This window comes from Balaenoptera borealis, assembly GCF_965194805.1.
Source record: "Balaenoptera borealis genome assembly, chromosome: 3".
Lineage (NCBI taxonomy): Eukaryota > Metazoa > Chordata > Mammalia > Artiodactyla > Balaenopteridae > Balaenoptera > Balaenoptera borealis.
In genome coordinates this window covers 33515061-33542501 of record NC_138866.1, presented here as the reverse complement: position 1 = coordinate 33542501, position 27441 = coordinate 33515061, and the positions used below count along the sequence as shown (strand labels likewise).

The 27441-nt window shown below is 37.1% G+C and overlaps 1 protein-coding gene and 1 long non-coding RNA gene across 12 annotated transcripts in view; both read left to right on the top strand.

Moving 5' to 3' along the window:
* Positions 1 to 27441, top strand: part of RAD51B (RAD51 paralog B) — a 734492-nt gene that overhangs the window by 227942 nt on the left and 479109 nt on the right. Inside the window, exon 9 of one of the 11 annotated variants that reach the window (XM_082384411.1) lies at positions 21824 to 25786. The exons of the other annotated variants lie outside the window; for them this stretch is intronic. Within the exon in view, the coding sequence (XP_082240537.1) occupies positions 21824 to 21835 (12 nt within the window). The 3' untranslated portion in view covers positions 21836 to 25786. Of the gene's footprint in view, positions 1 to 21823; positions 25787 to 27441 lie in introns of those variants that run through there. 11 annotated transcript variants of the gene reach the window in all.
* LOC309625229 lies at positions 1417 to 11467 on the top strand. The gene is made up of 2 exons (XR_014242406.1): positions 1417 to 1500; positions 8709 to 11467. It is a non-coding gene; the product is annotated as an uncharacterized lncRNA (long non-coding RNA).

The following is a 27441-nucleotide window of genomic DNA, read 5'->3' as shown; positions in this document are numbered from 1 at the left end:
GAACCTAACCAACTTTGCCATGGATGTTTCTCAGAGACTATTTTTTCTAAATAATCATTTTATCTTTTAGAGCCTAGTGTGCATTTTAAAAAGTTGTTTCCCATTGTTCATATATTGTTAACTCTCCACTCTCCCAGTATAATTTCAGGAAAGGAACACTTAAGAGCATATGTTCAGTTAAAGCTTCTGCAGATAAATTATTACTCGCTCTACTTTTTAAGTTTCATGTGGTCTTGGCAAATTATGCCTAAATTGTAGTCAAAATATGCTTAGAAACTTATGGTTCCATTGATTTTTATAATATTTGTGACTGTTTAAAAAAAATGTACATCAATCCTACAGAGACCTTAAGTTCTACTTGATAGCAATGTTTAGCATTTACTTCTGCCTAAACTCCGATATGTTCAAGAAAGCGGAGGGTACCATAGCAGTATTTTCATTATTAGTTGCAGCATAGAATATTACTAACAATGTAAGTAAATATTTTAGAATTAGAATGAGCCTGCCTCTCTCAATGAAATCTAAATCTTTTAGTTGATTTTTATTTTGTCACTGCTGCACCCAGTGCTCTCTGAATATTTAGTCAAAGTGTATTAACAATATAAAAGACAAAAAGGCAAAAGTTTTTTTTAACGTGTATATTTTTTTCTCATTGTCCATTACATTAGACTACATCTATGCCATCTATTTTAAAATGAATTTTATGCATCCCTTTCTGTTTCCAAAAAGATTTCAGGTGTGTTTCTCACTCTCCCTCTCTCTCCATCTCCCCCGCCTCTCTTTCACACAGACACACACACACACACACACACACACCCCTCTTAGAAATCAAGGACCATGTCTTTTCTTTCTCCCCCTTCTTTTACACCTGGCTAAAATTATATTCTGTATGCATGAAAGTGATCCTTGTATATATTACCTTGTGGTTATTAGGTAGTTCACAAGTTTCCTGAAGGACAGGTAGGAAAAACAAACGGGGTCCTTCTTTCATAAGGAAAGATTAGAACATGGCATCAGGTGACTTAGCCTTAGTGTTCTTACTCAATCATTACTTCTGTAAACCTGTAACTTCTTTTTCTCCACATTGTTACTTTTCTGCTTCATGCCTGATTTTCCTATTTGCAAAATGAGAATAAAAACAGTTGCTTCCCATTTACTTCATAGAGAATTTAAGGAATGGGCTAGTGTTCCTTCCCCAGATGTATCAACTTAATCTTATTTGTATATTTTCTGTCTGTACTTCTAATTCATAATGTCCAGTTGTATATATATTTTCCATTCTTTTATTTACATTCTTTTCTTTCTCTGGGATTTTTCAAAATCAAAGCATGTTAATCACATTTCATAATGCATTGAGTACTCAAGATACTTTTCAGACATGGGCAAATGTTTGAATAGTTGCATTTTGTTTTGGAGTGTCTATCAAAACCCAGGACCCAGACCAGTGAAGGGTATAATAAGAGGGGATGTCCCCAACCTGAAGTGCTGATCAGTTCCAAGGTGAGTGTTTCAGTCTTTTCTGAAAGCCTCTCTGGTCTACTCAGATACCTTCTTTTCTTTTAACCTAGATGATCATTTATGAAACAGTGATATGGCCAAGGGTTGAGTTTGATGGTCTCTTCAAGAGTATTAACTGAAAAGTTTGATTTCTCATCTGAAGAACAGATGTTTTACCGCAATCCTCAACACATATGTGCCTGGTCTGCTTGATACTGATTGAGAAAAAGAAAAATAGTTTAGTAGTCAATATCTGGTGTCACTATCAATTACAGATAAACTATTAACAGTTAAATTTCAGCATAATTATAATTTTTGAAAAAGAGAGCATTGACACTTAGACACAAACTATTAATTGATGGAATTTCACTGAAGGTTAGAGCGAAAGTAATGGCTACCATTTATAAGGCTGTGCAAAAATCCTGGCCCTGATGTGATTTATGAAGGCCAGTGGGAGCAAATACTTGGTTGAAGACCCAAAATTTTTAGCACTAACATGACCTGGAAAAAATGATCTCGTCCTGACAGATTTTGAAGTCAGGAGTTAACAATTATAAATCTCTATCACTTTACTAGGGCTCTTACAGATTTTTAAAAATTTTGCATTATAATAAGACGCCTAAAAGATGTCATTGTTTACTACTCTTTAAGAGTGTCTTCCAGAGATCACAGGTTTTGGGTTGGCATAACTGATACTGAATTTGTTTTTCTTTGTTAGAAGGTGGCCAAAGATTCAAATGCTTCTTGAGCCTGTTCCTAGAATGTGTGGGCAGGGCTGTGGCCCAGCTCCACAGAGCATCCTCAGCTTTCTGTTAGCTGTGGCCCCAGGACATGTGTCTAGGTTGCACAGTCACATCATGAAATAACATAGGTATTTTTTTAGAAAGAGAGGAGCTAGGGCAGAATCCATTTTTTGGCACTTAAATTTAAAACCACTTGTGTCAAAACTTATTTCTGTATTTATAGGTATTTCCTAATGATAGATAAATAAGTTAGGCAAAAACATCTCATTTTTTTTCCTTTTCCACAATTAAGGAAAATAAGCTTCATCAGTAGTCACTAATTAAAACTTAATGCTGCCTCTTTTTCATTGCAAGTACTATATTGATTTGAAGAGCAGGTTATTGAGGAAAAAGCTGCCATAGAGGGTTTTTTTTTTTTAACTTAATTACTGTTTTATTAGGAGCTCTTACCAGTGCCATGTTAATGGAATGTTGAGGTACACATTGACCTACATATTAACAGAATTATTTAGAGAGTGATAAGTAATTTTTTTCCCCTGATGAACAATTATGCATTGTTTTGGCAAATAAGATAAAAAATTTTTTTTTACAGTAGGTCCTTGTTGGTTATCTAGTTTATTTTATTTACTTTTTAAATTAATTTTTATTGGTGTATAGTTGATTTACAATGTCAAATAAGATTTTTTAAAAAATATTTCAGTTTTATTTATTTTGGAATAGGAAATACATTCACCTGGTTCAAAATTCCAGAGGTACACAGCAGTATATAGAAGTCTTTTGCTCACTCTTGTCCCCAAACCACCATATTAAATATTTATTTATTTTATATATTTATTTTATTATTTTCTTAATGTTTTTGGCTGCGTCCGGTCTTAGTTGCGGCATGCAGGATCTTCGTTGAGGAATGTGGGATCTTTCATTTTGGTGCGGGATTCTCTCTAGTTGTGGCGTGTGGGTTTTTCTCTTCTCTAGTTGTGGTGCGTGGGCTCTGTGCTTTGCGGCACGAGGGCTCTCTAGTTGAGGCATGCGAGCTCAGTAGTTGTGGTGCACGGGCTTAGTTGCCCCACGGCATGTGGGATCTTAGTTCCCCAACCAGGGATCGAACCCAGGTCCCCTGCCTTGGAAGGTGGATTCCTTACCACTGGACCACCAGGGAAGTCCCCAAACCACCATATTAGTCTCTCTGAAGCACAGCTTCTGTTACTAGTTTCCTACATTTCTTTCCGTAAATGTTTTATACATATAGAAGATATACATGTGTATGTATATATATATTACATATTTATATTTATATGTAACAAAAGAATTTTCCTTTTCACAGAAATGCTTACTACTATTCCACTCTTGCTTATTTTCATTTAACAGCGTATCTTGAAAATCATTTCATGTTGGTCTGGAAAAAGCTTTCTTGTTCTTGTGGTCTCATTGTGTCTGTTGTATGGGTGCATTGTAGTCTTATTTAACCTAGGCTCCTACTAATGGACATTTAGGTTGTTGCCAATCTTTTATTTTCACTAACAATGATTAATACTGCTTTCTGCTTATTTTTCACTTCCGAATTCATTTCCTGCTTTTGTCAGGGCCTAGATATTTGTACCAGGAACTGAGAGCTATTTATTCTGACACATTTGGTGTTTGTATATAGACATCCAGGTAAATGTACACACTGCTAAACTATCTAGTTCTAGTCTCTTTCCCTAGGGTATTCACCTATGATAAAACCTATTTATTGGAATCCTTAGGCTATACAAGTGCTGGGTCACAGCTCCTATTGGCAAACTAGAAAGTTCCAATTACTAATCTGTGATTTCAATTACTATGACATGTTCTGTGTTTCAGTTAGAGGGAACAGCCCTTATTTGGTGAGACTCAAATAGTGTTAATGAAAAATGTATCATTGATAAGGCAGGCTAAGAAAATGGGAACCATCTAAAGCTCTTAGGGTGAGATGAGTATAGAAAATCAGAACAGTTTTACTGTTTGATTTTAAGGTCTTCATACATTATTTCAGTCTACATCTGTTAGGGCTACAGCTGGGACATTTGATGATCAAAACTCTTAAGGTAGTAATCAGATACAGTATTTAGACAGCAAATCAGTGAGCAGGTTTGTTGATCTATGTACATTATTCTAAATCTTGACGGTATCATATGAAGCACAAAAAATAAATATTGTCACAGCCAGCAATGGAGGTTTCAATATTTAATCACTAGATTGAACCACTTTTCCCCTAAATTTTTCACTCACTGAATCATAACTGCTGGTCTCTTAGCTTACTCTGATTTTGTGCAGAAAACATCATATCTTAAAAATGTGGTATCTGGGAAAGACAATAGAAATAAAGCCATTTGAATTGTTATATATTGGCATTGGTTTGATGGTTATTCGATTAAGATAGAAATGGAAAATATTTCTTATTTCTTGACTGTAAAAAGAAAAAACAGTTTCCAGTCATGCAAGTGAAGCATCTTGAGTTAGGTTTTTTGTTTTTGTCTTTGTTTCCTGAGAGAAATGTAAAGAATTCCACTTATTTATTTTTATCTTAGGAATAGGAAGCACATCATCAAGTACAAGAGATAATAAAACATACCTCCTAACTATGTTATGATTGGTTAAGTAGAGCAGAGGAGGTAGAGAGGGGATGTGAAGGAGAAACAGTCTTTTTGTTTCCAAAAGTCATGATGAAAATCAGTGATAAAACATTGTGCGTGTGCATTTGCACATTGGAGTATTTTGTTATTGTGTTTTTTTTGGTTGTGAATAGAGAAAGAAAGGACCTTTCAATAAAGAAAAGAATAAATTTTATTAGAACTTGTTATAAATATTTTTTATTCTCAGAGCTGAAATGCTAAGCCATTATTTAAATTTTATCTCCATTTTTTTTTTGATTGGAGAAATCCATTAACTTTTACTTTAGAAAGTGGACTGTGTCATATCTCATTCTACAGAGGAATAAATGTGTTTATTATCTTGTGAAATCCTAATATTGTGGCATTTGGAAATAGTGTTACTCTGGTAGTACCTTGTTTTTGACATTGACATTTTGGACTGGATAATTCCTTGTTGTGGGGGCCTCTTCTGTACGTTGCAGAAGATTTAGCAGCAGCTATGGCTTCAACCCACCAGATGCCTGTAGGAAACCCTCCGGTCCCCTGCCCTGGGGGACAAAACTGTCCCCAACTGAGAACCACTACTATAGACATACATGTTGATTCTACACAGCAGGTTTAAAAGTGGATCCCGCACAGTATTCAACTGTCTGATGCACTTCCCCAGTATTTGTGATCTGGAGCAGCAAAGCAACACAAAGACACAAATTTGGGGGCAATATATATATTTTTCCTAAGACCACCACTCAATCTTGGGGCAATTTTCGAGAAACATTAAAGCTAGCTCTTGGGTTCTGAATTGGTTGATTAATTGGTTGGTCAATTGATCGATTCGTTCACTCAGCAAAACTATATTGAGCCCCTGCTACATGCCGCTTTCAGTGTTGGTGACATGTGTGCTGCTGTGTGGTTCTTGTGGCTATATGTAGTGAATTGGTGGGTAGTAAGCCTGCAGGTAGACCAGTTAAGAAGCTGTTGGGTGAAATATAGGTGAGAAATGATGGTTGCCTGGATTTGGGTAGTGAGCTGGGATGATGAGAAGAGATTTTGTACAAAGATATTTAGGAGGTAAAAACATTAGGATTTGATGATTGATTGGAGAAAGGAAGGAGTCAAGAATAATTCCCAGGTTTCTGGCATAGTTAAAAGGGTGAAGAGTGTTGGCATTCACTAAGAAGAGGAATAGAGTTGGAAGAATGGGCTTTTTGGGAGAGTGGGAGCAGATATTGATTTTACCTTGTGACACTTTCAGTTGAAGGTGCCTTTGAGACATCCAAGAGGATGAGCTAGACAATGAACTTGAGAACTATTTTGTTCCGTGTTCTATCCCCCATTCTTTGGATGGTGTTTACATTTCTAGGAATGGAGGCAAGTTTAGCCTAGATATATAGATTTTGTGTTCTGCAGGGTGTAGCTGGTGTGATTGAAATCAGGGAAACAGATGAAATTTCCCAAGGAGAGGGCCTATAGGGAGAAGCAACATTCTGGGAGATATGTTTGCTCAAGGAACTGAAGAGGAGGGGCTGGAGAAGTATGAGGAAAATCAGGAGTGTATGGTTTATGGAAGAGAAGAGAACGTTTCCAAGATAAGGGAGTGTTTAATGGTTTTGAATTCAACTAAGAGGTCAAATAAGATGAAGACTGAGAAGACCATTGAATTTTACAACTGAAAAGCATGGGTGACTTTTTGAGAACCTTTTTGGTAGACTGGTGGTTGCAAGAGTTCAGGAGATTTGGTTAAAGAGTAAGTGAGAGTAAATGGATGGAATCAGCATGTGTAGGTCATGCTTTGATGTATTTTGGCTATAAAGAAGAGACTGGAAATAGTATGTGAAGGGTGGTATGGGCTGGGAGAGGGCATGTGGGCTTGAGCACGTTTAAATGCTGATAGGAAGGGGACAATGGAGACACAGACGCTGATGCAGGAGAGGAGAAAATGGGGATGGGATCAACTTGAGATGGGGTAGGTTCAGAGCACAGGGAGAGGGACTAATCTTAGATAGGGTAACCCTGCAAACTGGAGAGATGTTGTTAGTGATTGAGAGTGTTCATATTCTTCTGGGATTAGTTTCCAGTCTATGGGGCCTTTTTAGGGAATGATTCTTCTGGGGCTTCCTGAAGGCTCAGAGTGACAGAGGCATTAAGAGACTCCTGGCAAAGTCCATACCATTTCTAAATTCCCTAGGGTACATTGATTCCCAGAGGTTCATTTAACGACTCTTTATTTTGGGTAGCAGGCATGTTCTAGAATTGGACTCCGAACCTATGGGTTAGGTTAGGGCTTGGTGTCCAATTATTGTCTAAATAAGCAGAGTAGCAGGGTGCTTTGAACGCCTCTGAAGACTTACCCAGGTGTTGAAGTACAACCTGGAGATCACCTACAGCCAGTCTACTTTAATTAACAAATATGTCATTCGTATTATGATTCTTTATTATTACTAATCTACATGATAGATTGTTGATTGTAGAAAACTCTGGGTTATTATAGTACTAAGTTTAAAAAATGATACCGTTCAAGTGTTGAAGGGTTTTTTATAGCTCATTTTCTCCTGTGGTTTAATAGAAAGAGGGTAGGCTTTCGAGCCAGAAAAAAAAAATGGATTCAAATCCTGGCTCCGTCATTGACTAAGCTTATGTGGCCTTGAGCAAGTCATTTACTTTGTAGTATCCTCATGACAATAATTCCTGGTGATGTCTAACTTGCATCACGGTTAATTAGAGGTCATGCATATATATCAGTACTTTGTTGATCTTAAATAGAAGCTGATATTGTTTTTAATTATTTAAAAATAATTTATTATTTACTATTATAGGACCCTTAGCGAGCACACTCTGAATTTGTTAGAATTCCAAATCAAAAATCAAGGATCTTATTTTTCCATGGATCTAAGAGAGATTAATGGTGATGTCCTTGGTCTAAGTTTTGGTAGGGACAGAAGATTACAGAAGTAATCCTGGGCCAACTGAAAATATCTTTTATTGGGCTTCATGTTTATTTACATAGTAAATAAGGAGAAAAGAGGTAACATTCTAGATTTTAAAAGTCTGTGGAAGTAAATCAAATTTTTATTGGATCCTGATTATTTTCTATTAATGCATCTCAGTTAGATGTTGTTTTTTTTTTTTTTTTTTTAATAGACTTAGCCTCTTCAACCCCTCTTTTCTTTTGTTTAGTAATTCCCTTTCCCCTCTCTTTTTCCTCTTCTTGCTTTTCTTCAGATTATTGGGAACTTTCTCGTGTTGCAGCATTTGCTGCTATCAGTCATGCCGGGAAAGCTTCTTGTGCACCAGAAAAGCTATCAGATGTTTTCGTGCAAGAGAGAAAAGAGAGAGAGAGTGAGAGAGAGAGATAGGAGGAGGGGAGGGGGTGGAGGGGGGCTGGGAGGGAGGAGAGAGCTAGAGGAAGGAAGGGAGAGAAATGGTGTCTCGGGTCCCTGTGCTGGTGTTCTTCCTCCTTCAGAGAAGCTTCAGATACTGTTTGGCTCTGGCTCAGTTGCTCTATGGGTGTCACTGAAGAAGGGGGTCAGGGAGGGGGAGAAGGCAATTAAAACCTTGAACACTGTAAAGGCCCTTCTAATTAAGTGGTGAGGATGGAAAAATAAAATTCCTTCTTAGGCTTTATTTCTGTTCTCCCTTTAAAAGTCTGCTGAGGGATTGGAGCTCATGTCCCTTAGAAAAGATAAAGTTCAAAATAACAGCTCTGGGAAGAAAACGTTTTTATGAACTTTTCAGATAAAGCCATCCTTATTTGATTCCCTTGGACCCCCTCGCCTCTATCCTCCCCACCCTCACCGTCACTCCAGACTGAAGCACCCAGGACACAGTTCAAGTATCTAACTGCTCTGTTTCCTTTGTGCAGCTTGCTTTTGGTCCTTGCTGGGAAATGCTCTGAAAACTGAACCGGCCACAGAACACAAAGGCCGACCCGTGTTGTCCCTCCTGGTAGCGCACTGTGTGATTTGTTCCCACTCCTGCTCAGGACTCATTAGTCGCTCAGTACAGAAAAGGTTGCTCCCCTGGAATAAAAGGAATGGGCCCAGCTCGGAGTTCTTTTTCTCCTTTTGCTGTGTTTTATTTGGGTGCACTCACAGCCCCACACCTTCATTAGCGACCTGGTGCCGGTGGGGACGGGCACAGTGCTGAGACTAGCTTTTGCTGGTTCCCTGGGGTGTATCGGAGATCTCAGAACTCAATACCCTACTATGAAAATAAAATACTGTGCTTCAGACGACCTCTGGATGGAAAAAAGCCATACGTCCCAATCTGCCAGGGCCTCTCAAATTGCCATCCTTGCCAAGAGCCCGTCCCACCCCCCAGCTTCCTCCCCTTCCTCTGAATGTGGTTCTTTTGGTAGCCTCTGTGTCAGGTAAATGTTTATGTGTGTGTGAAAATGCAGGCTTTGGGCGAAAATCTTTTGTATTTAAAGCACAGCTCGGGACAGTAGTTTCTTGTGAGAACTGTAGGCAGCAGATATTTGTGAGCTTTTATGCCCCAAGTGATATCATTTCAGATTTATATAGGAAGTTTGGGAAAGGGTGTGAAAACTTAGAGATGCTATAGAAAACTGAGTTGTATATTTATAATTCAAGTTGTTTTTCCTAACCTTCCAGAGTGACCCAGTTCTTGTCTTATTAAAAACCCAATCACCTGGAGAACTCTCCCTGATACCAGAGCCACATGTGTTCGTGAACTTTGTAATAAAATGTGACACTAACATGAACGGTGTCCATCAAACCTTTCTTTAAAGCACTTGGGGTACTCAAAGCATTGTGTCTTGTTCAACTTCCCGTGTTAATATGCTATAATTCTTGGGAACTGATTACTGTACTTATTTTAAGGCAGTGTGGGAAAATAAAAATAAGAGACCTTTTGTTATTAAATGACCATTAGAGCCTTGAGTAGAGCTCAACTTTCTTATCCTTTGATTGTTGTCACATCATCACTGCAATAACAAGGTAAGATTTGCAGTTCTAATAAATTGTTCTAAATTCTTTTTTTTTGTTTGTTTTGTTTGTTTGTTTTAGTTGCAGCGAGCAGGGGCTACTCTTCATTGCTGTGCGCAGGCCTCTCATTGTGGTGGCTTCTCTTGTTGCGGAGCACGGGCTTCAGTAGTTGTGACTCGCAGGCTCTAGAGCGCAGGCTCAGTAGTTGTGGCACACGGGCTTAGTTGCTCCGCGGCATGTGGGATCTTCCCAGACCAGGGCTCGAACCCGCGTCCCCTGCATTGGCAGGTGGATTCTTAACCACTGCGCCACCAGAGAAGTCCAAATTGTTCTAAATTCTTTAAATCTCAAAGTTCATGGTTATTACATTTAAATGATAATATTCAGACTGTATGAGATATTTAGAGCCTTCATTTATAGAGAGTATTCAGTAATTTAAGAAAAATCCCCTTGGAGTCTACAGGAAAATAATATACATTTGGAAATGTGAGATGCTGTTTTTGTTTTGTACTTCAGGTTTGCAGACGTGCTCTAATTTTCTACAGAAAGTTTTGGATAGAATCTTTGTTTAAAAAATTTATAGAGATAAGAGAGAAATATTTTCATAGTCTGGGTCTACACAATTTTATATTGCTAAAAAAGAAGTGGATTGTCCCTTCCTGCTACCACAGACAGCAGTATAGGAACATCTTTGGACTTTCCAGGGTATGTACTCAGGGGTAGGATTGCAGGGTCATCGAGAATACACATTCTGAACATCCCTAAGTACTCCCAGATTGCTTCCCGGAAAGGCTGCACGCGTCTGTATCCCACCAACAGTAGATGAATGCTCCTGCTTCCCCACATCCTTGCCAAGATTTGCTATGTTTAGACTTTCTCATTTTTCCAAACTGATGGGTGTGAAGTGATATTTCATTTTAATTTACATTTCTCTGATTACTAATGAAGTTGAGCATTTCTTTATATACTAGTTAGTTATTTGGTTTTTTACTATCATGACTTGATTTAAGGTTTCATGTTGATATAGACCTTAATTTTGAGTTTGGCAAATATATGCAAAAAATTACGTATATTTTAATTTTACAGTCTATGCTTTGAGGATCCAAGGCCACGGGGTTGCTCTCTGACACTTTTTTCTGTTAGCCATGTTACTTTTAAGCTTTAATTCATCTAGAGGTCACTTTTGAATATAGTGGCATTGTTTGAGACAGCAGATTCATACTTTGGAACATGATGCAGCAGTTTGGCATGAACTAAAGGGCCATACTGTATCATGGATGCAGTTTGAAGAGAGGATTCAGTGAAAAACAGAAGAAGGCTATGGATGCATAGTACATAACCACTTATGAAAAAATTCAAACATGTATATACACAGGACAGAACTTTATGTTTTTCAGGTAAACAACCCATATCCAAAGATAGAACCAGACAATTAAGTGTTTGCTTATGTAGGAGTAGGACAGAATGGGGATTAGAGATAAAGGGGAAAAAAACCAATAAATGAAAATAAACTCAAGAGAGGGGCCTTGCATAGATAGTAATAGTGTATTCTGGGCTGAGAAGTGTTATTAACCCAGTGGTTTGGGGATAGGGTGAATATAATTTAGAGGGGTAACCAGAAAGTAGGTTAGGTGACTAGCCAAAAAAGGTTAATTGAAGGAAAATAAAAATAAAATATTTTAAGTGTTGTGATTCATAAGTAAGATAGCCTGTAAGGAAGAAAAATGCTCTTAAATAACTACATCTGGTTGTGGGTTTTTTGTTTTTGTTTTTGTTTTCTGTATTAGTTCTGTTGGTGCTCTGTCCCATGCCCCCTCATTTATTTTATGTCTGCATACTCATTATACTAGCACTCTATATTTTTTATCTCATTTGTTCCTCATTACAACCTGCATACTATAGATAAAGGAAACAGACTCAGAAAGTGGAAGTGATTTTTCTAGGGTCATACAGCCATAAGGAACAGAACCAGGATTTGAAGCCAAGCATAACTCCAAAGCTTGTCTTTTTTCTACCTGACTGCATTATATTTTTCATAGGCCATCTTCAAAATCCATATTTGTGTAGAGTGTGGTGTCTTCATTAGGCTTCTTAATTTTGAAAGAGGACATTAACCCTACCCTCTGCTCCCACTGTTGCTAAAAGAGGTGGACATCTTTAAGTTGCATCACAGAAAGTCTGTATTCAGATTCCTTTTAGAGATTAGAACTTTGAACTCTCTGTTGTCCAGTTGCTCAAAAATCTGCTTGTAGAAGATTGGTATTAAATCATGGGCCTTCAATGATGGCTGTTGTATCAAACAGTGGGATGAAATTGACTATCTGTCAGTGATGGAGTTTTTGAGGAGGCCTCAGTACACCACACCCCATCATCTTTAAGAGGACCTAGAGGTGAAATTCCTCCCAGACCTCAGGGTCAGGAAACACTGATTCATTTTCTAAAAAAAAAAAAATCTTGTGGCCATTATGAATCTTATATTTGATTATATTTTCTTCTCTAAGTGGATTAGAGCCAAGTTTGCAGATCATTTCTCATAGCTGTGGGGGAATAAACAATATGCATTTGTGTGCTAATCTTACTCCTAGCATTATTTTCCTGTGTTCCTCTTTGATTTCGTGTTTCTTATTTGTTTGTATTGAGTGTATTTTCATAAACTGTCACAAATCATTTCATTGGTGCCGAAAATATATAATATCATGTGTAAGTTTTCCTGACTTGACAGTTCTATCATATTCCTGCTAGGAAATGTCATGTGTACACGTTCATCTTTCTCATTTGTTTCCTCCATTCTTTCATCGCCTTCTAATTTTCCATTGTTTATTACAGATTTCTCCCTTGATTAACAGACTAGTTAGAATTTCAGTGGTGCTTTTCATTGTTGACTGTCAACATAAAGAGTTATGTTTTTAGACAAATTAATCTTGTAATTTGTATTTCTCTAAGTCCATGTTTTTAGTAAAAGTATAAATTTTTATGAAAACATAAATAAATTTAACTAATTTGATTTTTTTCATCTGAAGATAAGAGTAGGGAAATTTGGAATCTCAGAGGAGTGCTATTATAGAAGGTTTTGAGAGTTTATATAGAGAACAGAATGATTTTTTTCAGCTTGTTCTCATGAGGGCAGTGAATTCCCTGTCTATTGCCTAATGGACATCTCTAATTGGATGTTCAACTGCTACTTCAGATTGCCTGAAACTTCACATATAATTCCCCTCCCCAATAAAGTTACCTCCACCGTTTCCCCCTCCCCATTCCCCATTCCATTTCCTGATTTGGTGACTGGTATTACTCTGTACCTCGTCACCCAAATCATATACATGTGGCAGTTGTATTAGACTCCTCTAATCAGTCACTCAGTTCTTTATGTTTACCTACTTCACAGCTTTTAAGCTGGCTCTTTTCCAGGCCCATTGCTTTTTACCAATTCCAGTGCCTTGCATATAGCCTTTCCTAAGCAGGCACTCCAAATTTTTGGTTGAAGAAACGAAGAAATGGATGAATGAATTTGGGAATGAATTGTCTTCATTTCATTGCTTCTGTCTGGACTACTGCAAGATCCTACCTTCCTGCCTTTATCCTGGCCCCTCCTAATGTCGTCAGAGTGATATTCCTAAAATGCAAATCAAATCCTGTCACTCTTCTGTTTAAAACCTTCAGTGACTCCTTCCAGCTTCCAGGATTAGGTTTGGTTTAGTATCAAGCCCCTTCATGCTAAGTCCCCTGCATCTTTTTTTTTTTTTCATTTTTGAATTTTATTTTATTTATTTTTTATACAGCAGGTTCTTATTATTCATCAATTTTATACACATCGGTGTATACATGTCAATCCCAATCGCCCAATTCATCACACCACCACCCCCACCCCCCTGCCGCTTTCCCCCCTTGGTGTCCGTATGTTTGTTCTCTACATCTGTGTCTCAATTTCTGCCCTGCAAACCGGTTCATCTGTACCATTTTTCTAGGTTCCACATATATGCGTTAATATACGATAATTGTTTTTCTCTTTCTGGCTTACTTCACTCTGTATGACAGTCTCTAGATCCATCCAGGTCCAACAAATGACCCAGTTTTGTTCCTTTTTATGGCTGAGTAATATTCCATGTATATATGTACCACATCTTCTTTATCCATTCGTCTGTCGATGGGCATTTAGGTTGCTTCCATGACCTGGCTATTGTAAATAGTGCTGCAGTGAACAGTGGGGTGCATGTGTCTTTTTGAATTATGGTTTTCTCTGGGTATATGCCCGGTAGTGGGATTGCTGGGTCATATGGTAATTCTATTTTTAGTTTTTTAAGGACCCTCCATACTGTTCTCCATAGTGGCTGTATCAATTTACATTCCCACCAACAGTGCAAGAGGGCTCCCTTTTCTCCACACCCTCTCCAGCATTTGTTGTTTGTAGATTTTCTGGCGACGTCCATTCTAACTGGTGTCAGGTGATACCTCATTGTAGTTTTGATTTGCATTTCTCTAATAATTAGTGATGTTGAGCAGCTTTTCATGTGCTTCTTGGCCATCTGTATGTCTTCTTTGGAGAAATGTCTCTTTAGGTCTTCTGCCCATTTTTGGATTGGGTTGTTTGTTTTTTTAATATTGAGCTGCATGAGCTCTTTATATATCTTGGAGATTAATCCTTTGTCCATTGATTCGTTTGCAAATATTTTCTCCCATTCTGAGGGTTGTCTTTTCGTCTTGTTTATGGTTTCCTTTGCTGTGCAAAAGCTTTGAAGTTTCATTAGGTCCCATTTGTTTATTTTTGTTTTTATTTCCATTACTCTAGGAGGTGGATCAAAAAAGGTCTTGCTGTGATTTATGCCAAAGAGTGTTCTTCCTGTGTTTTCCTCTAAGAGCTTTATAGTGTCTGGTCTTACATTTAGGTCTTGAATCCATTTTGAGTTTATTTTTGTGTATGGTGTTGGGGAGTGTTCTAATTTCATTCTTTTACATGTAGCTGTCCAGTTTTCCCAGCACCACTTATTGAAGAGACTGTCTTTTCTCCATTGTATATCCTTGCCTCCTTTGTCATAGATTAGTTGACCATAGGTGTGTAGGTTTATCTCTGGGCTTTCTATCTTGTTCCATTGATCTATGTTTCTGATTTTGTGCCAGTACCACATTGTTTTGATTACTGTAGCTTTGTAGTATAGTCTGAAGTCAGGAAATCTGATTCCTCCAGCTCCGTTTTTTTCCCTCAAGCCTGCTTTGGCTATTCGGGGTCTTTTGTGTCTCCATACAAATTTTAAGATTTTTTACTCTAGTTCCGTAAAAAAATGCCATTGGTAATTTGATAGGGATTGCATTGAATCTGTAGATTGCTTTGGGTAGTATAGTCATTTTCACAATATTGATTCTTCCAATCCAAGTACATGGTATATCTCTCCATCTATTGGTATCATCTTTAATTTCTTTCAACAGTGTCTTATAGTTTTCTGCATACAGGTCTTTTGTCTCCCTAGGTAGGTTTATTCCTTGGTATTTTATTCTTTTTGTTGCAGTGGTAAATGGGAGTGTTTCCTTAATTTCTCTTTCAGATTTTTCATTATTAGTGTATAGGAATGTAAGAGATTTCTGTGCATTAATTTTGTATCCTGCAACTTTACCAAATTCATTGATTAGCTCTAGTAGTTTCCTGGTGGCATCTATAGGATTCTCTAGGTATCATGTCATCTGTAAACAGTGACAGTTTTACTTCTTCTTTTCCAATTTGTATTCCTTTTATTTCTTTTTCTTCTCTGATTGCCGTGGCTAGGACTTCCAAAACTATGTTGAATAATAGTGGTGAGAGTGGACATCCTTGTCTTGTTCCTGATCTTAGAAGAAATGCTTTCAGTTTTTCACCATGGAGAATGATGCTTGCTGTGGGTTTGTTGTATATGGCCTTTATGATGTTGAGGTAGGTTCCCTTCCCTCTGTGCCCACTTTCTGGAGAGTTTTTATCATAAATGGGTGTTGAATTTTGTGGAAAGTTTTTTCTGCATCTATTGAGATGATCATATGGTTTTTATTCTTCAATTTGTTAATATGGTGTATCACATTGATTGATTTGCGTATATTGAAGAATCCTTGCATCCCTGGGATAAATCCCACTTGATCATGGTTTCTGATCCTTTTAATGTGTTGTTACCTCCTACATTTCTCTCTACTGACCTTGTAGTTTCATCGTGTGACTGTGTGTTCCATCTCCTCCCACATGCTGTTCATTCTGCAGAACCTAACTATAGGTTCCCTGGAGAACTTGACTGACTCTGCCAGTCTGAATTAGATGTTTTTTCTCATTGCCCTCATATTCCTTTATGCACAGCACATGGCACATCCCACATTAAACTGTTATCATGACTTCCTTATCTAGGGGCCTTTTCTTAATATGGGCTCTTTACTCCTAGACAGTGTCGAACATTTAGTGAATAACCAGTAATTGCCTGACTTACTGACTGAATACGGAATAGAATAAGTCTGTAGGTTATCATCCAATCTAACCATTTTTTCAGTAACTATTTATTGAGTACTTACTACATATCAGATATTGAGAGGCTGGGGATACCGCAGTGAACAGTTCCTACACAGTCAATTATAAAATTAGCAAATAGATGTACAGTGTTGGGTAGTGTTAAGTGTTATAAGGAAAATGAAGAGGGATATGGAGATTCTAGAGCATACCGTCAAGCAAGGCATGCCTAGAGAGGAAACCTTTGAGCAGAGACCTGAATGAAGAGAGAGGAACCATGTGGCTCTGGTGGTGGTGTGGGGAAGTGTGGTTCTAGGCAGAGAGAATAACATTTCTGAGTACGAGGCCCTGTTCTAGGGGCCCTGGGGACAACAGTGAACAACACTGTTTATTGTTTAACTGTGCAGTGTGTTCTTTTTCAGTATTACATATCATACCTTTCTTTAATTGCTTGATTTTCTGAAATTGAAAAATCCCACCATAGGAAAGTCCCTTTGTTCTCCCTAACTGCTTGTCACTTCCTACTCTTTTCTCCAGAAGGAGAACCCCTAGACTTTTATTATTTTGGAGCTCCTAACACAGTAGGATACTGATTCAGGGGGCAGATCCTCAACCTAGCCATATTTAATCATGGTGTTCAGGGTTGTGTGAAAGTGTCTTAGATATTTCTGCCTTTGAGTTGACACGAATTGTGTATGTCCATAAAATTCCCTTACTGTAACCTACAGTATCTACATGTAGATACTACCATTTCCTTTGTCCAGACCCCCAATGTAGCCCACAATCCTGGATAAAACATTTTTAGATCCTTTTGCCTCACTGAGACAAGAAATCACAATTTTTAAAAAATTGAAGTATGGGTGGTTTACAATGTTATGTTAGTTTCAGGTGTACAACACATTGATTTTATATTTTTATAAATTGTACTCCATTTAGAGTTATTACAAAATAATGAGTATATTTCCCTGTGCTGTACAATATATCTTTGTTGCCTATTTATTTTATACATAGTAGTTTGTCTCGTAATCCCATACCGCTACCTCGCCCCTCCCCACTTCCCTCTCCTCACTGGTAACCCCAAGTTTGTTCTCCGTATCTAAGACAGCACAATTTTGGATGTTATTCCTTACTTTGTGACCTGCTTACTGCGTAAGTTAAGTCTGCTCTGTGGCAGTTTCGCATTTGTAAGCAGGGCACCCTTCCAGTTAAGTTGTAAAAAAATTTCTCTTTAAATAAGTCTCCATGCCCTTGAAGAATAGGAGCTCCAGAAACGTAGAGTCCAGAGAGAAAAAAAGAAAGAACATTCCAAAGAAAACTGTGTAAATTTGCAAATTTGTTGTCCCCTGGTGGCAGCTGACAGGTGGAATGACAACCCAACCAAATAACACTAGGGCCATTGTGATAGGAGGGAACTTAATATTGTTATTGTTCCACTTGATGCAGTTTGTGTGAGGCTGTGCCAGCTCTTGTATTGAGAACACCCAATCGAGTGGAAGAGTTTTTGGATTCTGCATTTAGAGCTGCCCAACAACTGAGGAAAACCGATTAAATCTGGAAGGTGGCAGCTCACTCGACAGGCTTCTCCGGGTACCCTTGAGGAGAGTCAAAGATAAATAAATACCACGTTTTACGAGAGGAGTGTGGGGTGAGAGGGAGTGCCTGGGACAGGAGCTAAAATTTCACAGGGTGGGAGACGTTCTTACTGACTTTCTTCCTGATCACACTCTTGTCTCATGACCTCGTTCATGCTCAGATTAGAGCCAGCCCTTGTAAACATGTGTGAGTTTGATAGGGAAGGAAGGAGATAGAAGTGTATTCCTAACTACCTGAACTGTAGAGGCAAAGTGATCAAATACAAATTTCTTTAAAAAATGCCTTTCAAAGCTATTTTATAAATCATATTGGATGATCGTTTGCTTGTGGGATATGTAAAAACTCTGGCCTGTCACCCAAAGGTTTATTTTTGAAAGTCTGTAATTTTTTTCAGGAAAAGTTCATGGGCTTTCAATATGGGCCATGTTCCAAGTTCAGGATATTACGTCAAGGCCAGGTGGTACTCAGCTTCTCTGTTTACTGGGTTTGGACCCTGGTCCCTCATCCCTCCGTTGTGCCTTACTTTTTTTCTTTTTTTAAATCTTTATGAATAATTTTTACTTGAGTTTGACCTACCTCAGAGGGGCTATGGATATTTAACTGGTTAAAAATAATTCATAGACTTGTAAGCTTTAGAGATCATTTGGCCCACCCCTGCCATTTTGTAAAGAGGAAATGGAAGCCCAGAGAAGTCAAGTGGCTTGCTTAGGGACCGTCAGATGGCAAGTAAATACACAAGGACTCCACCCAGATCCTGACCGCACCCCTCTCTTTTTTTTTTTCCTATGTCGATGCATATCTTTTGAGCTGCTTAGAGTTCAGTATTACATACAGTGGAGAGAACTATAGCAGTTTACTTTATTGATTTATATAGAATAATTAATGAAATAATTGAATGAATTTTTGTATAATTCAAAACCTCATATTCAATCTCTTTTTTCCATCAAACCTTCTCCGAGAGCAAATAGAAAATAGATGACCATGTTAAGTTTCAATTTGTTGTGTTTCTCTTCCTGCTGTGGCAAATATGGTAATTAAAGAAATAAAATGAAGTAGCACAAAGTTAGTCAACCAGCAGATGAAGAACAAAACCAAAGGTAATAATTACATTATTAAGTGCCAATAATTGAGATTCTAAACTATGACTCCCATGAATATAGTTTGGGTTGCTGTGACTATTATTACAACATTTTATGTCTCCACAACCTACAGCACTTTCTCATTCTCTTTTCCCAGTGTGAAAAGTTGATTTAAAATGCTAGTACAAATTGAGGAAGGAAAGCTTTTTGAGATTTTCTTAGAGGATAGGCTGAAGAGGAAGGATCCTTGCCCTGACTAGAATTAAGGAGGAGAAAATATATTATTGACTACTTCCAGCAGACCACTTCTGGCAGAGAACAAACAAATTTTTAAAAAATTAATTTAAAAAGGCATTAGTATCAAATAATTCCTCAAAAGAAAAGTGCTTTATGGATGAAAAATATAGTTAATTACTCCTTTAGAAATGTAGGGAATTTTGCAGGTTCAATATTTTGTTCCCTATTAGAAGAGATAGTTGGCATTTGTCAGTATTGGTCGCCAGTACCACTAGTTGTCAGCATTAGTTGTGGCTAGCCTGGCCTATCCTCCTTTTGTCTTTGTTTTAGGGAATAGAACTCACCCAGTCACAATTTTCAGAAGGGCAGAGGTAACCTCCTTCAGTGTGACCATAGTACTGTTTATGTTGGAGACAAATCCCAGAAACTCAAGGTAACAACATACGCAGAGTGAGAGAGTATATCCAGGAGATTTTTATTTGGCATTTTTACTGCTAACAGTCTACAGAAGTTTTAGTATTTAGTGCCAGGTCAGGCTTAAGGGGCAGTTTCTATTTCTGTGTGTTTTTGAAAGGTACAAAGAATCAGCAAAAAGATTATATAGTAGATAATAGACAATGGAGATTCTGGCTTCTATAGAAACTTTCAGAGATACGCGGGAAGGCAAACAGCTGCTTCTATTTTGTTGTTGTTGCTTTAATTAAAGGAACTCAAGAAACACAGTGTATTTTTTGGTTCTTTGAGCAAGGCCTTTGTTTGCAAAACTCTTGGAAACCCACCCCCCTCCCCAAACCTGTAAATACTTTTGTGACCGATTAAAAAAGCAGGTAAACTGAGAAACAAAGCACTTAGAAGATAGACCTAGGGTCACACACACGGTGTGACCAAAACCGAATTGTGTCTTAAAACTCAGTTATCTAATCTCCCCACTCCACTGCGTATTCTGCTAGCAGTCATTCAGTAAAGTGCTTTTCAACACTGTGGAGTCTTGCTATAAACACAGTGGCTTTGGAACAGGGTTATCTCTAGACTGTTGACATCATGTCTCTGCTCACATACCAATTGGGTGAATATTGGCCCACATGATTCTTGTAAGTGGATTACAAGGAATCCATGATAGATTTCATTCACTTCTGATGAAACCAAGAACTTTGCCTCTCGAGCGCCTTGATGAGATATCGTTATTTGTTTATTACTCAGGGTACAGGTAGGGGCTCTCGGAAGTCTAGGGCTTTCAACTGAGAAAATCAAATCCATCATTTTACTGAGCTTACACAGTAAAGGAGTTAGCTAAATTCGTAAGGTTTATACTTTATTTTTACATGTTTACTTAAGACTACAGATACGAATAGGACTGTTGAGTCTGCCCAGGAGGCAGAACCGTTGTTTTGGATGAAACTAAATGAAATCCTCCTGATGCAGTAAAAGGTTGAAACAGTGGGAAAGACTTTAAGTTTGTGCCTTCTTCACCTTTAAACGCCAGGAATTTTTTCCCCCCATTTGAGAAAGATGTTCTAAGGTCTAATAGGAATAGCAATATCTTTAAGATTACAAGGAATAAAATACCAGAGCTTCCAAGTACTAAAAATTAGGAATAGCTCTGGCAGTTAACTAACTTTGCACAAGTTACCTAATTAAGTGAGTTTGTTTCCTGAACTCTAAAACAAGGATAAATGCTCTTCAGGTAAATGCTCTTCATAGTTGCTTCAAGCTTCTAGGTTCTCTAATTACTGTGTTATAGTCATGCACTGATAATAAAAAAAAATTTAGATATGTGCATAATTTTATTTTGCAGTAAAGAAGATGGTTTATATTTATCAATAGTAGACTTGAAATTTCTTTTGTGTATGTATGATTGGTTATACATGGCCAACGAATGGAAAATTTCAGGTTGTTAATAAGAAATGGTTAACAATGGTTTCTTCTGAGGAGCAGGGCTATGGGTTTGCGGGTAAGAGAGGAAGAATTTTACATTTATTTTATACTTTCGTTTGCTAACTTTTTTTTTTTTTTTACTAAATCCATGCATGGTTTAATTTTTTTTAAATTGGCCTTATTATTTTTCAAAGGACAAAAGGAAGACTTTCAAATCATCAGAGAATGTTTACCAGAATAATAATATCTGTAATTTAATTTCAGACTCCAAATATTTTATTTAACCTTAAAGTATTATTTGAAATTATAAGTAAACTTTTTGCTTTTATTAAAGGTCTTTTAAATCCTATCTATCAATGAGAGCAGCTACTTTTGTGTGATGAAACAAGCAGCCTTTTAAAAGCATAGAGGCAAGGTTTAGCAGTGTTAATGACAGGATTATAAAGCTTCTATTTATTTGGTCCTTTGAAGATCTTATTCTTTATCCTATCTGTAACAGTTTCTAGAATTATCTTCGTTTGATTTGCAGCTATGGGAATGAAATAGAGGTGGGAAAAAAATTGGTTTTCAAACCAATTAGTAATGATGAGTGCCAAGTTTAGAGTGTCTCACAGTTATATTGCCATGTCTTAAATGCAAAACAGTAGCTCTCTCTTAATCCTCTTACAAGATAAAACTACAGGAAATGAAAAAGTCTGTTGAAACATTAGAAGGCATTTTTAGAAGCTGCATATGGCAACTGGACTTGAATTTTGGTTTGAACATTGGTTTTTGTCTTCTTTTCCTATTTTTACAGATGCTTCTATGAACTTTTGAGAAACCATAAGAACCCAGAAACCAGATGTTTCTAGCCTGGCATATTTGTGGGGTTCCTTTTCTTTTTATCTTTTCTACTTTTTTTCTTTTTGAAAAAAAATGAACTTTACAGAAAATGAGAACCTAAAGGAACATTCCATTCTATTTTTGAAAAATTGGAGTACCTTCTTAGCACTGTTAGTATATTTATATTATTATAATCAGTATAATATAGACGTGGTAGGTTTTTTATTTTCAGTTGTTCTATCAAACCTTGAACATTTCCCCCTATCTGGATCAATGTTTTCTAGCCTTACCCAGATTCAACAGTAGCAAGTACAGTGGTCCCTTTGTATCCTAGGGAGATTGGTTCCAGGACCCCCATGGATACCAAAATCCAAGGATGGTCAGGTCCCTTGTATAAAATGGCATACACTTTGTATATTACCTATGCACATCCTCCCGTATACTTTAAATTATCTCTAGATTACTTATGATACCTAATACAATGTAAATGCTATTATATAGTTGCAAATACAATGTAAACACTATGTGAATAGTTGCCAGTTCTTGGCAAATTCAAGTTTTGCTTTATGGAACTTTCTGGATTCTTTTCAAATATTTTCAGTGCCCTATTAGTTGAATCCAAGGACACGGAACTTCTCATATCAAACCTGCTGATGTGGAGGACCGACTGTAAGCAAAAGTTAAAGATGAACTGCCACATTGGAGTTGTTAAAGTTTACTTTCGTTCTTATCAGATTTGCATTGCCTCTGGCTAAATTTATTTGTATTTCCACTTCTTTTAGGTTTTGGTACCATTATGATTTGGTTTACTTGTTACTTCATTGGCGCATTAAGTTATTTTTGCTCATGTCGATAATCTCATGGTAATGATGATAATAACTATTGTTGCTATTTATTAAGCCCTGATTTTTGCTAGATACTACTTTAGACATTTTGTTCATTCATTTCGCAAATATTTGAGTACTTTTTATGCCCCAGGCATTAATCTAGGGGCTAATGATATAGTAGTGATTAAGACCAAAAAAGCCCTTAAGAAGGTAATGTATCATATATTGTTTCTAATCTACATAAAATTGTACAAGGTAGATATTGTCTTAATTTTATAAATGAGAAAGACAAGGCTAGAGAAGGAAAACAAATTTTCCAGCATTCTGTAACCTATAAGTGACCAAGTTTTAGTTTGAACCTGTCTTATTTGATTCCAGTCTGCATTCTGCTCCATGCTACTGCCTCATGATAATCAGTACTATTTCCTTCTTCGTTAAAGATGTTTATAAACATCCAGCATTGGTTTGAACATGCTTGATTATAAACATAATTATTCCTTTTTAACCTTGGTGCTTCAAGAAAGCTAGAAGAGACACTCAAACCCAATACTTTAAGCATCAAAAAGGGTACAATACTTAGGAATAAATTTAACCAAAAAAATTTTAAGATTTTTACACTGAAAGCTACAAAACATTGCAGAAAGAAATGAAAGAAGCCTAAACAATGGAAAGATATCTCATGTTTATGGATTAGAAGACTCAATAGTTAAGATGGAAATATTCCACAAATTGTTCTACAAATTTAATACAATCTCTATGAAAACCTCAACTGATCCTAAAATTCATTTTGACTCAGAATAGCCAAAGTAATCTTAAAAAGAAAAACAAAGTTGGAAGACTCAACTTTCCAACTTCAGAACTTAATCGCAAAGCTATAGTAATCCAGATAATGTGGTGCTGGCATAAGATAGAAATATAGATCAGTGGATTAGACTTAAGAAAATAGATCAGTGGTTGCTAGGGTCTAGATAGAAAGAAAAATGGGGAGCGACTACTAATGAGTTTTTCTGGGAGGTAATGAAAATGTTTTGGACTTAGGTATTGATGATGGTGGCACAACTCTGTGAGTATACTAAAAAAACACTGAATTGTAAAAGAGTAAATTTTACGGTATGTGAGTTATTTCTCAATAAAACTGTTACATGTATTTTTAAAAAAAACCCTGTTACTTTGGTTTTGGGAGTTTGGGTTCAATTTGGATTATCTGTTTGTGTTTGGTTATTTCAATTTGAGTATAGTGTAACCTAGACTTTTATTATCCATGAGGACCTTCAATCTGCTTTGTCTGTCTGTTGCCTTACTTTATACCAGCTAGCCTTATTATGTATAGGCAAAAACTGATACAGAACAGTATGATGCCATTTTTGTTTATACTTCCTTCTTGATCCCTTTTTAAAAAACCTTAATGTTATATTATTTTTCAAACCAAGAGTGGCATATTGTTGTAATTACATCGCTTGGAAACATGTTTATTTTCAGGATTTGATTTAGAAACTGCTTTTACTCCTTTCTCTGTTATTCATGGCACTTGATGGCCACACACTTGAAATGCTCCCTGGCCAGAACACAAGAGTCTTGGGGGGTCAGTGTAGAAATGATTCATGGTTTGATAAAATGCAGGCAGGTGGAATATGACTTTTATAATGTGGCTGTGAGCCCAGCTTATGGTATGAATTTGTACATGTCTCTTTCTTTTGTAAACATGGAATTGAAGTAGGTTTGATTTCTTGATGTTCTGGCATGGTGCTGGTGAGAAGTGTGAGTGTCCTACCCAGAGCATTCTGTAACAGGAAGCAGAATTTTCTGAGAGAAATAAGGAGCCTGGCAGAAAGAGAAGATAAAAATTTTTGCTGGGGGACAGTTCTTTTCCATTGATATTCCCAATGCATTTCCGCAGGGTGTGTCTGGGGATCCTCTGCTGTAGTTGCTAGATAATATTTCCCCTTTTGCAGGGTGATTGGATAAAGAAACCAGTGATTTGGGGCCTGGAGTGTAGACAGCAAGGAGCCATGGTTCTGAATGTGGTGTCTGGCCCCGGCATACTTGTTGGTGATGGTAATGTAAGCGGGACTGGAAAGAGCGGGCGGCAGTACTTGATAACAGGAGGCACTGGCATCACCAATTTCATTTCTGGTCTTCCCTTTTAAAATAGATTGTGTTTTAGAATCTTGTCAAATTGAGTGCTGAGTATCCCTGTAGCCATAGCCTGCCTGCCAAGTCATTGGCATACATGGAAAGAATTCTGTAAAGCTTCAGTTGCCAGCTGCATTTGAATTGTTAATTTTAATCAACTCTCTCATACATTGGTCCTACCCATCAGCAACTTTCCCTCTTTGCCATTTAGTCTTTCTGCCCAATTCAAGTGATAGCAACCTCCAAATTTAGCTCCCTTAATTCCTGACTAACCTTATAGTTGTTGCTTTCAGTGGTACCATGGGCGGTTGGCATATTTTTTTTAAATTTTTTTATTTTCTGTTTTTCAAAGCAGTTTTGAACCTTGATTAATAGTGATCCATTTTGCTTAAACTAGAATAGATCATTCAACCTTTAAAGGTGGCAGGAGTGGGTTCCTTGAATAATGACTATTTGTTCACCTAAATTTCTAAACAAATATATGGTTTCATGCTAAAAATGCATTTTAGTTATTACATCATCTTGGTGTTAAATGGAATCTTGAGATATCATCCACCCTCTTCTTCCTAACGGAATGCTTTAGCTAAAAGCACCCTAAGAAATTAACAATCTTAATTTTAAAAGCCTCTTCAAAGAGATAACTCATTCTAGAGTTTACGGGTTTTCACAATCAGGGGAATTGTGCTTTAAAATTTTTTAAATTGCTTTCCTTAAGCAAGGTTAATTCAGTTTTCTCACTTATTTTTTCCTATTATCATGTCAGGTAGATTTTGAATATGTTCACCCTCAATCTGAAGCAAGTCATTCTTCTCTACTTTACACTAAATATTTCTCTCCCAAATAGGGAAAAAAATCTCTTAGACAAGTGGCTTCATAGTCACCCTTGAGTTATAGCTCCCTCGAGTTCAAGTTGTGCTTGAATTGAACATAGATGTCTGATTTTACTACCCGGAGAGATGCTGACACTTAAGTGTTATTAATAGGTTGGAGTCTCCGAAGTCCAAATTCTGCTGAAGTTCATAACTAGACATCTGCCATTCCCAAGAACCATTACATTCAGGAGCTACTGAGAAATTGGAAAAGTAAGTTTAGTGTGTCTTCTGTGAAAGGTGGAAGTTTCAGGTGGAGCAGGGCTGTGCACAAAGGGCAGCAGGCCTGTTCTTTGAGGCTCCCTTTTGTGTTCAAAATCCTGGTGGGTTAGAAACTCAGAGAATGATGCAATGAGCACGAGGGGGCTGAAAAGAAGTGGAGGATGAGGAAGTTCTTAACTGCTGAAAGGAATTGGAAGGTGTTCACACTATCCCATAATCCCCTCTTCTTACCATTATTACTTTGGTAAATGGACAAAACTGAATTTCCTTTTTCACGTCTGCCTCAAGGTTGTTTCCTACATTGGATGGAAGGGAATTAGGGAGGGAGCAAAGTGGCATCACTTACTTTAATTTCTTTTTTTCGGACTTTGGATGCCGAAGTCTTGTTGATGGTCAGTTTAGGTTTTCATGAGCAAAAGTAGGAATAATAATTATTACCATTTATTGAATACAAAAATTGTGCTAAGCACTTTTAAGTACATTGTTTTATTTAATCTATGCAGCTCTGTAATATAAGCGTTTCTCTATAAGTTAATGAATGTAAAGCACTTAGAATAGTGCCTGAAATATAGCAAGAACTCAATAAATGTTATTGTTAATACCCATTTTGAAGATAAGAGAATTTTCTTAGAATAGCATTGGTAGAATTTGAATCCATGGCTATTAAACTCTGAATTACATGCTTTAAACCATTATGCAATGTCGTGTCCCTTTCCTTCAAGAACTAAGCTTCCTTTACAAAAGTCTTTCCTGATCTTCTCCGTTATATACATTCTAGGATCATACTTGTTTTTTAATTCTGTATTCTGACTTGTTCCAGTTTGTGAGTCCTAAATCCTCCCGCCCCCACACTTATCCCTAGGAAAGTTCATTCTTCAAATTATCAAGGTCTGGACCAAATTTATTTAGTGAGAATGTAGAATTCTTCTTACAAGATTTTAAAAGGACAAGTAGATAATTACATGAAAGGATCTGTTTAGGCTCTTTTGCTGGTAGGGGGTAGACGGAATAACCTTTGGATCACTTCCACTTGTGTAATTCACCATTTCGGCAGGACAGCAACATTTCAGGCCAAAGTTCAACTTTTTTTTTTTTTTTTTTTATTAAATTCTTTTATCGTTGCCAGGAAACTAGAGAAAATGAATTCTTCACAGTATGCTTGTGCATGCAACTTGAAACGGTTTGCACACTAAATGAAATTAAATGAAAGACAGCTGTTTGGGAAAGAGCTGTCAGAAACTGATTGGGTTCTATTAGGGAAGAATAGAGGCTAGGAATAAGTTTTCAGAAACAGGATATCAGTGGTTTAAAAAGCAAGCAAATTTACATACACAAAAGCTCTCTTGTGGTTGTGCTGTTGCATGTCTTTTCAGTTCATTCATCTTAAATTATTATTTGCTCTTGGTGAGTAGGTGTCTGCTTTCCATACATCAAGTGTGCGGCAGTTCTTTCTTTTCTGAGAAGTAAATACAGCACAACCCCACTACAATGCCATTCTGAGTACTTTCGTTTTGGTTAAATTGCAGATCCAGGAATGTTCA